The sequence below is a fragment of the Gobius niger genome (assembly GCF_951799975.1).
Source record: "Gobius niger genome assembly, chromosome: 8".
NCBI lineage: Eukaryota > Metazoa > Chordata > Actinopteri > Gobiiformes > Gobiidae > Gobius > Gobius niger.
Genome location: NC_136859.1, coordinates 36,709,437 through 36,725,632, shown reverse-complemented (window position 1 = coordinate 36,725,632; position 16,196 = coordinate 36,709,437). Strand labels below are relative to the sequence as shown.

At 46.8% G+C, this 16,196-nt stretch overlaps 1 protein-coding gene across 1 annotated transcript in view; it reads left to right on the top strand.

The window, feature by feature from the left end:
- The window catches only part of col28a1b (collagen, type XXVIII, alpha 1b), a 33,955-nt gene extending 18,120 nt beyond the window's left edge, over positions 1-15,835 (top strand). Inside the window, exons 16-37 of the mRNA XM_079560722.1 lie at positions 220-288; positions 353-421; positions 968-1,036; positions 1,107-1,175; positions 2,598-2,669; positions 2,741-2,809; positions 2,874-2,945; positions 3,030-3,098; positions 3,159-3,227; positions 3,290-3,358; positions 3,435-3,503; positions 3,571-3,639; positions 3,730-3,798; positions 6,783-6,851; positions 6,923-7,003; positions 7,120-7,155; positions 7,258-7,294; positions 8,033-8,261; positions 8,694-9,010; positions 10,874-11,034; positions 12,698-12,944; positions 15,627-15,835. Of these exons, the coding sequence (XP_079416848.1) occupies positions 220-288; positions 353-421; positions 968-1,036; positions 1,107-1,175; positions 2,598-2,669; positions 2,741-2,809; positions 2,874-2,945; positions 3,030-3,098; positions 3,159-3,227; positions 3,290-3,358; positions 3,435-3,503; positions 3,571-3,639; positions 3,730-3,798; positions 6,783-6,851; positions 6,923-7,003; positions 7,120-7,155; positions 7,258-7,294; positions 8,033-8,261; positions 8,694-9,010; positions 10,874-11,034; positions 12,698-12,944; positions 15,627-15,799 (2,253 nt within the window). The 3' untranslated portion in view covers positions 15,800-15,835. The remainder of the gene's footprint in view (positions 1-219; positions 289-352; positions 422-967; positions 1,037-1,106; positions 1,176-2,597; positions 2,670-2,740; positions 2,810-2,873; positions 2,946-3,029; positions 3,099-3,158; positions 3,228-3,289; positions 3,359-3,434; positions 3,504-3,570; positions 3,640-3,729; positions 3,799-6,782; positions 6,852-6,922; positions 7,004-7,119; positions 7,156-7,257; positions 7,295-8,032; positions 8,262-8,693; positions 9,011-10,873; positions 11,035-12,697; positions 12,945-15,626) is intronic.
- The last annotated feature ends 361 nt before the right edge of the window (positions 15,836-16,196 follow it).

Sequence of the window (16,196 nt, the reverse complement as noted above, 5' to 3'; positions counted from 1 at the left end):
ACGGTGCAATGGAAGAACATTGTGTTGGCTGTTAGCAAAGTGAAAACTCAGCCCAGTGCCTGGTCAGCCCGAGGCCAGCGTCTGTTCACGTGAACAGATACTGGCCTCTGACGCAAGCGAGAGAGTGGACAGCCCTCACTATTAACATGCACTATTAACAAAAGGGAATTTTGCCCGTAGTTTGAATTTGTTCTAAGTTCTGAACGTTGTGTGCTTCAGGGAGATCGAGGATTTCCAGGTCCCATAGGCAACAGAGGGTTTTCCGCACTGGGCCCGAAAGGAGAGCAGGTCAGACTCAAACATCTGAAACACGCTCTGTTGTTCTTTATCACACGTGTCTCGTCTGTCTCAGGGCAGCTATGGACCTCCTGGACTCCCGGGTCCCACTGGCGCTCCGGGCATGGGACCTCAAGGTGAAAAGGTACAGGACGTTTCAGTCACAGAGTTTCATAGGGTTTAACACCTGGAGCATTTTGCTTTTGGACCACAATGCAACAACACACACACGGTGCTCTATGACAGTGGTTCTCAACCTGGGGGTCGAGACCCCCAAGGGGGTCGCTAGACAAATTTAGGGGGGTCGCCAGATCATGTAGATAAAATATACATACTTTTTTAGCATATAATATTATATTTTATTGTCGCTTGTGTGTTCTATTTTACCAGAGTGCCATTATATGTTCCTTATTTGATCCGATTCCTCACGGTGTGACCCGAGCGGGGGTCTCGAACCCCTTTAACTGTTATAATGGGGGTCGCGGCTCCAAAAGGTTGAGAACCACTGCTCTATGAGAAGATGAGTAGATGAGGGAGACTGCACACTAGAAAAAACACTCTAGATTTGCATTAAACACAAGTGAGAGTAAAAAGACAGAAATCCACCATCCTTTGGTTTGCTGCTGGCGGTGTCTGTCAACAGTGACACTGAATGATACAAAAACAAAACTACAGTGATGTCTGTCTTCAGGGAGACCAGGGCCCAGCGGGAGCCCCGGGCCCCCGGGGGCCTCCAGGGACTGGCATCCCAGGGCCCAAGGTCAGTCTGACACAGTTTTAATGGAGATCATGTGGATTTCTCTTGTGATGCTTGTATTTCCTGTGGTCAGGGAAGTGTCGGACCTGCAGGGGAACCAGGTCTGCCTGGAGAGAGAGGCTTCGGTCAACCTGGGCCCAAGGTACGTCTATGTTTGGTAAATAGTATTTGGTAAATATCCATCCATCCATTTTCTTCCGCTTTATCCGGGGCCGGGTCGCGGGGGCAGCAGTTTCAGCAGAGATGCCCAAACTTCCTGATCCACGCACACCTCCTCCAGCTGTTCTGGGGGGACCCCGAGGCGACACCAGGCCAGCTCGGAGACATAGTCCCACCATATCCCCAGAACACCTCCCGCGGGAGGCGACCAGGAGGCATCCGGAACAGATGCCCGAGCCACCTCAGCTGCTCCTTTCGACGTGAAGGAGCAGTGACTCTACTCCGAGCTCCTCCCGGGTAACTGAGCTCCTCACCCGATCTCGAAGGGTGCGCCCAGCCACCCTGTGAAGGAAACTCATTTCGGCCGCTTGTATTCGCGATCTTGTCCTTTCGGTCATTACCCAAATCTCATGACCATAGGTGAGGGTGGGAACGTAGATCGGTCGGTAAATCGAGAGCTTTGCCCCGACTCAGCTCCCTCTTCACCACGACAGACCGATACAGCGACCGCATCACTGCTGACGCCGCACCGATCCGTCTGTCCATCTCACGCTCCATCCGTCCCTCACTGAGAACAAGACCCCGAGATACTTGAACTCCTCCACTTGAGGCAAGGACTCCCCACCGACCTGTAGAGGGGAAGGAGAACCATGGCCTCAGATTTGGAGGTGCTGATCCTCATCCCGGCCGCTACACACTCGGCTGCAAACCGCCCCAGAGCAGCTGAAGGTCCTGGTTCGTTGAAGCCATCAGAACAACATCATCTGCAAACAGCAGAGATGAGACTCTGAGGCTCCCAAACCGGACACCCTCCGGCCCCTGGCTGCGCCTAGAAATTCTGTCCATAAAAGTAATGAACAGAACCGGTGATAAAGGGCAGCCCTGGCGGAGACCAACACGCACCGGGAACAGGTCTGACTTACTGCCGGCAATGCGAACCAAGCTCCTGCTGCGGTCATACAGGGAACGGACAGCCCTTAGCAGAGGGCCCCGGACCCCATACTCCCGGAGCACCCCCCACAGGGCACCACGAGGGACGCGGTCAAACGCTTTCTCCAAGTCCACAAAACACATGTGGACTGGTTGGGCGAACTCCCACGAACCCTCGAGCACCCGATGAAGGGTATAGAGTTGGTCCAGTGTGCCACGACCAGGACGAAAACCGCATTGTTCCTCCTGGACACAAGGTTCGACCATCGGCCGGATCCTCCTCTCCAGCACCCTGGAGTAGACCTTACCGGGGAGGCTGAGGAGGGTGATCCCGCTGTAATTGGAACACACCCTCCGGTCCCCCTTTTTAAAGAGAGGGACCACCACCCCGGTCTGCCGTTTGGTAAATGGTGTTTGGTAAATAATGTTTGGTAAATGGTGTTTAGACTTTTGCACACGTCTATGTTTAAATCAGGGAGAACCAGGCGCTGATGGAGCTCCGGGCTTTACTGGACCTCAAGGACAAGATGGAGCTTCAGGTCAAAAGGTGCCAGTCTGAGTAAAACTATTCCACTAAAGTTGGATCCACTGATCTGTTCTGTCTGTTAATAATGCCAGGGAGAGCCAGGGTTGCCGGGCCCCAGGGGGACAGACGGGGCCCCTGGTAAAGGAGACCCTGGAGAAAAGGTATGACAGTGATGTTATCTCTCTCAGCTTTCCCTTCACATTAAACTGTTTGCTCTGTTGGCAGGGCGACCAAGGGGACAGAGGGGCCCGGGGCCAGCCGGGGCCTGTGGGGCTCAAGGGTCCAACAGGCCCAAAGGTGAGGATGAGAGAATGACCATTTGAAATGTGTGTGAGAGACTGGTCTATCGTTTGTTAAAGATCCATCAAACTTATGTCAAAGGGAGAACTAGGAGCTTCGGGCCCCCCAGGACCCTCCGGAGCGCCGGGCAGGGGGCTCCCCGGAGAGAAGGTAAGTCCAGAAGAGTTCAGGCTTGTGTTTGAGCTCCTTTTTCTAACAGATCTTTGTCAGGGAGAGCCAGGGCCTCAGGGAGCTGCCGGTGCTGAGGGAGAGCCTGGTGCAGGGATCACGGGCCCCAAGGTGAGCTACTCCAATGTCATCATAGTGTCATGCCATAACGTGACATCATATTGGTACCACAGGGGGACAGAGGCCCTCCAGGACCCACTGGAGCCCCGGGACTGAAAGGACAAGGGCTCCCTGGACCCACAGTGAGTAGGACAACAGATACAGCTCCACATGTCTGTTCCTGCTTCATATCTGTATCTGTACATCTGTGATGTTCAGGGGCTCCCTGGACCTCCAGGCCCGGTGGGAGAGCCTGGTCCTGAGGGCGTGGGGTTACCTGGCCCAAAGGTAAGTCTCACTTCAAGCCTCTTGGGTTCAGAGTTTGTGCTTCATAAACATCTGACCTTGTGTTCAGGGAGAGCGAGGTTTCCTTGGACCCTCGGGACCCGCTGGAGCTCCAGGGGTCGGTGCGATTGGACCCAAGGTTTGTCAGATATGGTTTCACACACGTCTGTTTACAGGACTGTGAATATGACTGTAACAAACTCATTCTGACTTGTGTGTGTGTGTGAAGGGGTCTGTGGGTCAGCCGGGACTGCCTGGACCCCCGGGTTCACCTGGAGAAGGGATCCAGGGGCAGAAGGTATTTCACTGTTATCTGTCACTTTACAGCGAGTGTGTATGTTTGAAACAAAGAACAATGAGCCTCATCATTGTATCATTTTGTAAAATCACAGCGCTGGCAGAACGTCTCATTTGTGAGGGATGATTTCTGAGCTCCACTGAGTAGGTTATGTAAATATATGACACCAATATGAAGAGGTTGGAATATACATTTGTAATTGCAGAAATGACTAATCAAGGCAGATCAAACAGTTGTCTTTGGTGATTTATTATGAGCAGTAGAAAAATATGATTTGTGAATAACAAATGAATAAATGATCAAACATATGTAAGCATATGAGTGAGACTGACAGTGAAGTCTGAAAAGTCAAGTGAAGTCTGAAGTTTCTAACCCCTTCACTCCCAGTCACACTTCCTCTGTCGATCCTCCCAGAGCAGCGAGCTGGGAGAGAAGACACTGGTCAAGTCTGGAACTCAAACACTGTGAGGCAGTTTTATGGTTGATCTTCTCAGCTGCTCGGCACAGATCCTGTGGTGATGCCACCGATTCTCTCCATTCTTCACTAACAGTAAATAAGCTGTAGAGACGGCCGAGATCTGAGCTTCAGAACTGCTTCATTCTGTTTGAACTCTGACCTGTTGTGAACAACCTTTATTATTGCGACTCATAAACACGATCAAATGTTTGCAACAGAAGTGTCACGTTTTGATTCAATCTGATGTTGATGTTTGAAAGATCAGATCAATCATCGGATCAATCAGGCCGATAAATGAGAGTCAGTATCTTTGTAACGTGGGGCTGTGGGGCTGTGCTCTGCGGGGCTCCAGTGGGCGGGGCCAACTCAGTCACCTGCCGTTCTCCTGCTCCAAGGCAGGACCGTGGATACAGGACATCAGTGCAATCTTTTATTAAATCATTCAGTCGGAGCTAATTTAGCCACTGTTTGCTGTACATCGCACTCTGTGCAGAAACCTTTATGACTCACAGTTACTCATTATGCACGAAAGTTTACATAACCTGGAAGATTTTTGTTTACTTTTCATAGAATATGAATGATAACTAAAGTTTTTTTACTCATAGTTTTACAACCATAGTGGTTGTGTAAAGCCATTTATTTTTAAAGAACATCCTCACCTGTGATCTGTGTTTGTAGTTATTGTGTGTGAATCAAAGGGACTATACGTTCCAATATTGTTCCAGCCATGTCCTAATGTGTAGAATGAGCTCAGACCTGTTCACCACAACTGCCTCTGAAACCCTGCACTGTCTCTCAGAAAGGTGTTATTTCGGGTCCGAAGTGTCGTCATGCACGAGCTTAATAGAGCTCCACAGTCTCACCCCCTCCCGGTCACGTGTCGGGGTCCGACACAAAAAATCCCATGTATTTTTAGCCCTGACTTTTCGAAAAAGTCAATGTTGCTTCAAGTGACTCGTCATGGACCAGATCAAGTCCGTTCTCCCTCCCACTCTGGACCCAGACCAGTTTGCTTATCGGTCCAATCGCTCACCTGAAGATGCCATCTCCACTGATCTTCATGCAGCCCTCACTCACCTCCAAACAAAGGACTCCTACGTTAGAATGCTGTTTTTAGACTTTAGCTCAGCATTCAACACTATAATCCCACAGCAGCTGATACACAAACTGCTCCACCTGGGGGTCAACACATCACTGTGCAACTGGCTGCTGGTCTTTCTGACGGGGAGACACCAGGTCCTCCACAACCATCACACTGAACACGGGGGCTCCCCAAGGCTGTGTGCTGAGCCCCCCCCTGTTCACTCTGCTGACCCATGACTGCACTCCAAGGTACGACTCAAACCTCTTCATCAAGTTTGCAGACGACACAACAGTGGTGGGCTTCATCAGCAACAGAGACGAGTCAAACTGCAGGAGTGAGTGAGGAGTCTGGCCATGTGGTGCACACAGAACAATCTCTCTCTGGAGAAGACAAGAGAGATTGTTGTGGACTTTGGAAGAGCGCGGGTCCAGCACGATGCTCTGACAATCAACGGTGCTGCAGAGGAGAGGGGGACCAGCGCTAAGGTCCTGGGTGTGCACATCACAGAAGCTCTCCTGGACCATGCACACTGCATCACTGGTCAAGAAAAGTAATCAGCGTCTCTATACTTTCTCCGCACGTTGAGAAGAGCCAGAGTCCCAGCCTCCGTTATGTCCAACTTCTACAGGGGGACTATAGAGAGCATCCTGACCAGCTCCATCACTGTGTGGTTCTTCTACAGAGGGACTATAGAGAGCATCCTGACCAGCTCCATCACTGTGTGGTTCTTCTACAGAGGGACTATAGAGAGCATCCATCACCGTGTGTCACCAGCACTGCCTCCTGCCGAAGGAGCCTCCAGCGCACCGTGAGAGCAGCAGAGAAGATCTGTGGAGCCCCTCTCCCCTCTATTAAGGAGATGTTCTCCACCCGTCTCACCCGCAAAGCCGCCAAAATCACCAGGGACCCCTCGCACCATCACACAGTCTCTTTAAGGTTGTGCCGTCAGGGAGGAGACTGCGCAATCCACGGGCCAGTTCCTTCGACTGAGGAACAGTTTCGTACGCAGGGCCATCAGGAAGCTGAACTCCAAAAAAACGACTTGTATATTTTTGAAAGAAACTGCGCAAGAGATATAAAGACGGTGATATGGACGGATGCCCCGTGGTGGAGTACTCTGCTGAGAGTATCAATCAGCAGTGGTCAAACTCTAAATAAGAAGTGGATAATGTGGGATTCTGTTGAAACCAAACCACGGTCAGGTCGGAAAATTGTGGGTGTTTGAACTTTTGATCAGGGTCATTTTGGTAAGTTTAGTTTTTTCATTCTGATTTAAACAGAGCAAGTTGTTTGACTCTAAATGGCTTCACACAGCAGATCTGCTTCAGCAAGAGCGAAACAAGCTCCAGAGCTCTGGTGTTTTAGCCCATCACTGAGCTGCCCTCTTTGCCCCTCATCAGATGAATCTGTGCTGCTTGATGGTTATGTGGTCATATGTTCCAGGGTGAGCCCGGTCCTCAGGGCGTCCCGGGTCCCAAAGGTCCTCCAGGACAGGGACTACACGGGGACAAGGTAACTGCCTCCTGTTCACCGTCCATATCACCCACATCAAATAACTGAAGCCATTATGTCATGTTTCCCAGGGGGACAGAGGACCGCGAGGACCCAAAGGCACAAAAGGAGTGCGAGGTGATGCTGGAGAGCCAGGTGTTGAAGGACCCTCGGTAAATATGTCAAGTTTATCGAGCTCACTGGAGATAGTGATGATTATGATTATCTCATTATTATTGTTGATTTAGTTCAGCTGTTATTGTGTGTATAAGTGTGTTGTATATTTCAGGGACGGTCAGGAGCGAAGGGGGAGACCGGTCTCACTGTGAGTACGTCCTCATCATGTACTGTAACTCAGGAGCATCACTCTTCTCATAAGTTGTTGGTTTTTGGTCGATTTAAAACATACTTTTTTTGTCTGTTTCAGAGAGAGGAAATCATTGAAATGGTGCGGTCGGTGTGCAGTGAGTATTCAGATCTAAAGCTGTTTAGACTAAACTAAAATCTTCTGAAAATCTCAGCATAGTTATGCAGTGTCTGCGTACATTGGTGTGTGAATGAGAGTATGAATGGGTGAGTGGGTCCTTGCTGTAAAGCGCTTTGAGTGCCTAATGTAGGTGGAAAAGCGCTTTATAAGTTGAGACCATTTACCATTGTGAGACCATTTTAGATTAGGGTAAGGCCAAACTGGAGAAAATGTTTAGGTGGGGGTTAAGAGGTTAACTCCATGCTGCAAAATCGACTTCTTGTAACCATTTATAGAATTGTTCTCTCAAAAAAACGACCTGGAGTGGCATTTCACTTCATTCACACAGTTTTGAGTATCCCCCAGTTGATCCTATTCACTCTTCTTGTTTCTTCTTCTACTGCTGACGCTCCCATCTGAACTTCCTGGGTTGTATTGCGTCATTGGAAAAACACAAACCTGTCCTCCACATTTTTAAAGCCCATAATCCAATATTGGATTGGCTTCATTGCCATAAAGTTGATAACCACACTGCAGAGATTGCAAGTTTATTTTCACTCTGCTATTCCCACTGCTGCCTGAAGAGGGAGCTCCAGGCAAACTGCTGATAAGACCACAATGGCACACCTATCTGTGCCCTGCACTCATTGGTTCACCTCTTGTACGCATTTGAATCCTGGATCCTGACATATCAATGTACCCCTCACTCCTCACTGACCCGTTGTCCGTGCGTCAGGTTGCAGAGTGCAGCGGTGTGGCGCCTCTCCCCTGGACCTGGTCTTTGTGCTGGACGCCGCAGACCGAGCGCCCCCTGGAGACGAGTCCCGCCCTGCGCAGGAGCTGGTGCTGTCCCTGCTGCAGCACCTCTCTTTGGGCCAGGACGCTACGCGAGTCGGGGTGGTCCACCAGAGAGCTACCCCACCACGGAGCAGCCTGCCCCTGGCCTGGGACCTGGGCCAGATCAGGTGAGTAATGCGTGATGTAATGAAGTTTGATAGGATCATTTGAGGTTCAGAGGATGTGCCACCACCATGGGGCATCAGTCAGAGTGCAATAGCCTACCACAGGGAAGCACTTTAAACAATATATTGATTGGCAAGCAGTTTATGTTTCAAGGAAATCTGCCCTATGAGGGCAGAGGATTCACACCAAGTGAAAGTAGTTTGCTTTCTGTAGCTCAGCTGGCTCTACTTCCTAAATATGATAAATGCAAAACCTTGAGAACAGTCATGAAGGATGAAGGATTGAACCCTGTATCAGGATACAGTTACAAAAAGGAGGTTGTAACTTTCTGAAGTGTATTGTGTGTATCTTGCTTACCAGTTTGTACTGCAACATGTAACTAATGTATTCATTTCTTTGTCATATACGACTCTGTTTCATCTCTTGTCCCTCAGCTCCTTCGTGCGCTCGTCGACCCACGCTGGAGACAGATCCACGGACAGGGCATTTCACCAGGCGCAGCAGCTGCTCGGGCAGGGCCGTGTGGGGGTCAGGGCCACGCTGGTGGTGGTGTCTGACGCCCCAGCTGATCAGTGGTACTGGCTCGGGTTCGGGGGGGCGGTGATGGAGCTGGACAGCAGCCGTGTGGCGGAGGTGGTGGTGGCAGTGCTGGACAGGGCAGGTCTACAGCTCCTGACCTCCAAGCCAAAGACAAAGAACAGCCGCGGGTTCAGCCGCGGGCTCAGCCAGGAGGACTTCACTGACCTGGCAGGTAAGTGTGGACACTGGACAACTACGTTCAGAGCTATTTCCTTTTTGATAAAAGCAATTTGATTTGTGATAATGGCTTTTTTGAATCAATACTCAGGTCAGAGAGTTACAGCAGTAACACATGACAAGACGTGTCAGTGGTTTTTACTCAGTAATAAATACTTTTTGTTCCATAACCCTCAGGATCATTTCAGACATTCAAAATGATGTCACTGCGGCCCACCTCAGCACTGATGGCGCACTGCGAGAGGCTCTGCTTGTGCAGCTCAACAACACAAAACATTTTTTTTGCCTTCACAAACCTGACAGAAAATGACCCTGAGCCCACATTTTTGCACAGATTTGGCCTTTAACGCATGTTGTTTTCAATACAAGCTTTACTCATGTTTTTGGTCTCACTCCTATTTCTGCTTGTTCCATATTGAAGTTCGACTCGGAACATTGTTAAAGGAATAGGCCACCGTTTTTATATACTAAGATATGTTCTTACCTCACTTTAGTCGAGTTAATATATCCCCGTCTGGTCATTGTCCGCGCGCTCTGTCACGCAAACGGAGCACATACGCAGCCTCTCCCACATGTCACATAGCTCCAAAAAAGCTGACGATAGAAGCTACCAAGCTCTTCCACGTGTTCCCTATTTAAATAAAGTTACGTGAAGTGTTTTCATGCGAAGTATATTTACACAGAAATGTAACGTGTCGATTTTATAAGCAAATAAAAAGGGGGACTATATTGTGAGGCGTAATGATACGAGGAGTAAAACGTCCGCGCAGTAACTCCTAAAGGTTATTGACGGAAGTGAGCGGGGGAAGTCTTTAGGAGTTACTACGCGGACGCTGTGCTCCTCGTATCATTACGCCTCACAATATAGTCCCCCTTTTTATTTTCTTATAAAATCGACACGTTACATTTCTGCGTAAATATACTTCGCATGAAAACACTTCACGTAACTTTATTTAAATAGGGAACACGTGGAAGAGCTTGGTAGCTTCTATCGTGAGCTTTTTCGGAGCTATGTCACATATGGGAGAGGCTGCGTATGTGCTCCGTTTGCGTGACAGAGCGCACGGACAATGACCAGACGGGGATATATTAACTCGACTAAAGTGAGGTAAGAACATATCTTAGTATATAAAAACGGTGGCCTATTCCTTTAAGATTCAACCACACAAAATGTGATTTTTTTTACCATTGGTTTTACCAAATGGTTTTAAACTTTTGATCAGAACTGTACTAAAATTATTACACACAATTTTAAAGAAAAGAATCTCCCGCACACTGGCTCTTGTAAAAAGTAGCATTTATTTACAGGTGCAACATTTCGGCAACTCTGCGCTCTTCCCCGTTTCTCCTATTTAAATACAGTTACTTGAGTAGTTACAGGATCCAAGTATAGTTACACAAAATTAAACATGTCCGTTTTCTAAGTGGATAAAAAGTGGAACCAGATTATAAGGCGTAATAACACGTTAGGAGCACTTTGACGTCCACGCAGAGATTGAATATATTACTGCATGGAAGAGCTTGGTCGCTTCTAACTTCACCCCTGTTTGGCCCCATAGAGGAGAGGAGGAGAGGCTAAATGCTAACAGTGGTCAAAAAAACAGTGGTCTGTTCCTTTAAATAGGAGTGGCCTGTGTCACAAAGTTACATAGGCCTTGTTGGCAACTCCACTGTGAAGATACAGTAACTATAAAAACACATTCTAAACAGGAAAGCGCTGCGGGAACCCCTGAAGTTCATAAAATTCATACAAATGCTTTATAATTCCGTACAGTGCTACTGTTTACCCACAAATGTTTGGACAAAACTATGTTTCATCTTTCCTTTTGAGCTTCTGATTGTGCGTGTTCTTTCCCAGAGCTGGAGGACAAACTGCTGAGGCTGATCTGTGACGGGGAACAGAAGAGCTCTGCGACGTCGCCCAGCCTGGGTCCTGACGGGCCGCCGGAAATATTCACCTCCACTGAAGAAGAGTCGACAGACGCCTCCACTGGAGACGCCCCGAGGGTCAAACTGCAGGTAAGAAAGAGATACTGGAGACAAATATTGCAAACATGCACTTCTCTAATAACTAACATGTAGTGATGGCTGAGGCAGTTACTTTTTTGTTCAAAAGTGTGATCAGGACACACCACAATTGTATTACATAAAATGGCTGTACGTTTAAAGTCATTGTCCAGCCTCAGAACAGTTTGGACTCTGTACAAAAGGACAGTTAGAGAGGAAACATGACACATCCTATTAGACACTGATCACCCTTTGCGTTTGGAGTTTTCCTTCTGGGCATAGGTTCCTAATGCCTATGCTCCATACCAATCGTTTTAAAGGGACTAGACGGAGTTTAAAAAATCTGTATTTTCTAACACCTTCTCCAGCTCCAGCCATGTCCTAATGTGTAGAATGACCCCAGACCTGTTCACCACAACTGCCTCTAAAATCCTGCACTGTCACTCAGAAAGTTGTTACTTCGGGTCTGAAGCTCCGTCATGTATGAGCTTAATATAGAAAGTACAGTTACGCGGAAGACCTGAAGTGGCAGTAGCAAGTATTAAAATGACAACTTCCATCTAGTCCCTTTAAGCATAATCTGCCTTCTCTGTGATCGCAATGGGTCAGTGGAACTAGAAAAACAAACTTGCTCATGACCTGTAACGAAGCCATGAAGGAGCGGCCGTTCACCCAGAAAAATGTTCTGATGTTCCAATCTTGTTTAAATTAAATGTATGTTTTTAATGATGTCAAAACGTATAAATCCATGGTCAAGTATTTATCTACATTTAAAATCAGTTTTTGTGCTGAAACATCAACCTGCCCAGGGACGACAGGTGGAAATTAGCACTTTTGCTCTAACCTGGTACAAAGCATCTTTCCTTTTGGTCAATGTTAAATTGTGCACTGTCCCTGTTTAAATAAAAAACATGCCATAGCTCTGTTCCGGCTGCCATAGGCTGGTTCCCATTAAGAGTTAGCGCTGTCTTGTATAGTTCAAGAAAACATGAGTGACAGTGATGATCGGCATGTCACTGGCTACATGTTACAAACATCACATTGGATATAAATTCTTGACCACAGGAAACGTCTGTGTTTTTTGAGGTAGGACTTTTTATGTCAGAGCAAACGGCGAGTATCAAGACAGGCCGATTCTTTTTTGAGCGGCTCGTTCAAAATATTGTTTTTTTACATTTTTTTAGTGTTAGCCACAAAAACACTTACCATGAAGAGCATGGACGTTTCCTCCGGTGAATTCTTAACTCCTGATGCGATGTTTTTAACATGATGCTGGGACTGTCCACAGGAAACTCACTGTCCACCCTGGAATCTTGAGCTATTTATTTTTTTAGACAAGACTTCACAGGGAAATAACGGAGACAGGACCCACTGGGTGGTCATGTGACGCTCCCGTGCAGAGAGCCGATTTCCCCCATGAACGTTGGCATCTCCTCGTCCTTGAGACTGATTTTTATCTTTATTGTCATTGTCTAACGGTTGACATTTTAATGACATCTTTAGCGGAAAAAAATCCATGTATAATGTTTATAAATGTTTGAGTATTTTTTCTCAGACTCAAGACAAATTTACCTACGGGAACAAGTAAGGAACCTCGCCAGTCCTAGTCCTTCATTTATAAAAAACCTCCTGCACGACCAAGAGTCAAATTAATTTGGTCCTAATTCTGCCCCAGCCTGGCGTGGTGATGTCCCAGCCTGACGGAGGACACAACATCACCCTGCCCAGACCGGCCTCGGAGGACAGAGGGTACACGGGGGCACGGGAGGCCTTTGACCCCTTTGACCCAGCGTTCCTGCCACAGTTCGAGACCCAGGCGCCGACCCTCCGCTTCACGAGACCTGGACCCACGGTGGACGGCCCAGACGCAGTGTCCAACCATTTACAACCATCGCAGTCCGCAGAGAGCGCAGACAACACGGGTAACAGCTCAAGTCATGTGATCGTGCCAAAGGAAATGGTCAAATGGTCTCTATGTATTTGCACTTTGCACTCCAAACATGAGGCCCTAAAAGCCTTAAACTTGTTTCCAGCAGGGATTCATATGACATTTCTTTATAATGACATTATTATTTATTTAGCCACAAATTCATTGAACAAACACATTCAGCTGTAGAAACGTTGAATGCCAGAGACGGTTTTGTTTCAGTTTCAGACTAGCCCTCCTTGGTCGCTCTGTGCCTCTGAGGCGCTCTGCAACAACATACGTGACATGGCTGGAAAATGTGTGAACATCAAAAGTGGCTCCCCCTCATAAAAAACGATTTTTGCAGGATTTTGGCCTAAAATCTGGTATAATATTAGTCCATTTCCTGAAAAAACGTTGTCCATGTCTAGAAAACACAGCATTAACAGCCGAGTACAGCATCAAGAAGGATAAAGGACATTAGTAAACAAACCAAAATGAAAATTCAAATGAACCTTCGCCTAAATAAGCATCATTATCTACTGAAGATCAACTCTGATATAGTTTATACAGCAGGAGTAAGAAAAGCAAACGTTGACACTACATTTTCATTTCAAACATTCTTTAGGTGGTGTATTGATTTGACAGAGCAACATTTACTTTTTATTTTTTTTATTGGAGTAATATTTGACCAGTAGTGTCTGTGCTTTTACTCAAGTAATGAAATCACAGACTTGTTCTACTGACCTTGGCTCAGGCACCGATGGCCATGTTTGAAGCCGCCAGAGGGAAAAGCAAAGAGGGGAATAAACTGTTTCACCCATTACTCCAAAACCACTCTCACAAAAGCCCTTCAGACCCCGTGTCTCATGGGGTTTATCTGCCTCTAAACCAACTTCATTCATGTAGGACATTTGACCATTCTTAGCCAATCACAGTGGAGACATAGACATAGTGTGTGCTCTGAGGGTCACTCAGAGATCCACACAGGCTCATCATTTATGTTTATACTGGCCAAATCATTTTGATCCCAGAAAGAAAGAAAGAACTTAAGAGTTGTGAACGCTTTTTCTAATGTTGTGTTTACATTCAAAACAGAGTCTTTGTTAGCTTTTTATAGGAGAAACATGTTGTATTGTATTGCATTTAGGGTAAACATTTGAAAATGATTCCTTGATCATAAACGGTAAATGGAGAGTCTCACGATGTTGACGGTTTACTCTTTAAAGATAAGGATAACAGGAGTGAGAGACAGTACATTATTAATATTATTCATTCTTTGAACAATTTCATGAATGCTCACACATGCCTTTAACATGGTCAATATGTTTCCGGAGTACATTAGATGTAGGAGTGCTAACATCCTGAACAGGGTATTTTCAGGTCATCTCCCTTTGAAGAGGAACATGGCCCACAGCTCTATAGTTTACTTAGAAATACTATCGCAAGAATAATAATGATGTTAACGGCCAACATTTGTATACCACTTTCCTAGCCTGAGTTGACAGGCTTCTCAAAGTACGACGCTGTTATCATTATTCATTCACTATACTCAGTGCTGGTAAGCTACAGTTGTAGCCACAGTCACCCTGGGGCAGACTCACAGAAGCTAGGCTGCCAATCTGATCAAACCTTCCGACCACCACCAACGACTCACTCACACACACACACACACTACTTCCACAGATGCAGTGGGTGAAGTGTCTGGCCCAAAGACACAACAGTCTGTTAGAGTTGGGATCTGAACCTCTGACCTTTGCATATTACAGTTATTTTTAAATCATGCTAACCACAATAATAAAAGAGGTTGATGGTCATGTTCAGACTTGAACACAGACTCACAAACATGTATCTGATGAGTGTGAAACACAATGTTATTATTTGGGCCATTTTACACCCGTTCAGTCGAGATGTCCATTATAATGGACATTAAAATAACATGAAAACATCTGTGTTCTACCTAGGGGCCGCCATTGCTGTAGTACCTCCATACAGCCGCTAATTCCCCATTGGAAAGCATTGCACTTTAGACACGTTAAAAACAACTTTAAAGCCTGGTTTCTAACTTTTCTAAACTTTCTACGGCTCGATATTCCTCCTGTGATCACGCTGGGTTAGTCACAATTAAAGAAACCAGGATGGATTTCATAAGAAACATTGTAGAACTCTCGTATTCTAATAAGGACTGGACCGTTAGCATTATCGCGGCTACACGTCACGCAAGGGCGGAGTCTACAGTGAAGATCCCGCCCTTATGTCCTTTTTAGGAACATGCTTCGTCAGAGCAGGGTAGGAGGAGTCTGTAAATCCACCATGATTTCCCCCTCGGACATGGTCATTGTGGTGAACGGGGAAGAGTGAGGAATGACAGTCTATTAATAATATGTCTGTGGCTAAAACAGTTTTGCTCTGCAGAAACATTACAGGTCTGAAGGGGTTTTAATTCTGAATATATTTTTGACTAAAAAAAAGACACAGAGACATGGAGAGGAGCAAAGTAGTTCCGTGAATGCTAACTGTAATGCTAACGTTAGCTTCGAGTGCCTGGAAAATACAGCATGAAAAAACATGCATAATGTCCCAGTTTTGACTTGACTTTGTTTGTGTGTTTAAGTGTTTATCGTCCACTAGAAACGTGCTAAAAGATTGTGATCAGCACTTCCATCCCACGTCTGCATCTATGCTGTTCTCTCCTCAGGGGGGCGCTGCGCTCGGCCCCTGGACCCCGGGCCGTGTCGGGACTACCAGGTGCGCTGGTACTACGACCCCGTCGCCGACTCCTGCGCCCAGTTCTGGTTCGGAGGCTGCGCGGGAAACGGAAACCGCTTCGAGACGGAGAAGAGCTGCCTGCAAACCTGCGTCAGGGCTTAGGGCCAGTTCACCGAGACAACGTCAACAACGTGTTCTGTAAAACTGTCGTTACTGTGAGAGTCTGCATAAAGAGTATTGTATGAAATGTGCCAAAGTGAAGGCCTTAAATGCCATTAAAAAGCATCAAATTGGATTCCAACTGGCATTAAATCTGAAAGTGTTGGAGTATAATGATGTTCTTTTACTGAAAAAATACAAAATTATGGTTTATAGCGAATTCAGCTGCAGTTCAGGTGGAAATTGTCACTATGTTTTGCTCAAAAGTTTACAGTTGTGTCCACTTTGATGAATGTGCAGGTATTTTGCAAACTATTGTATTTGGGCATTAAAAAGATATATTTGTTTGTATGTAAACCCCGTTTAAGTCAATGCCACGAGGGCTTCCTAAATGAAATAT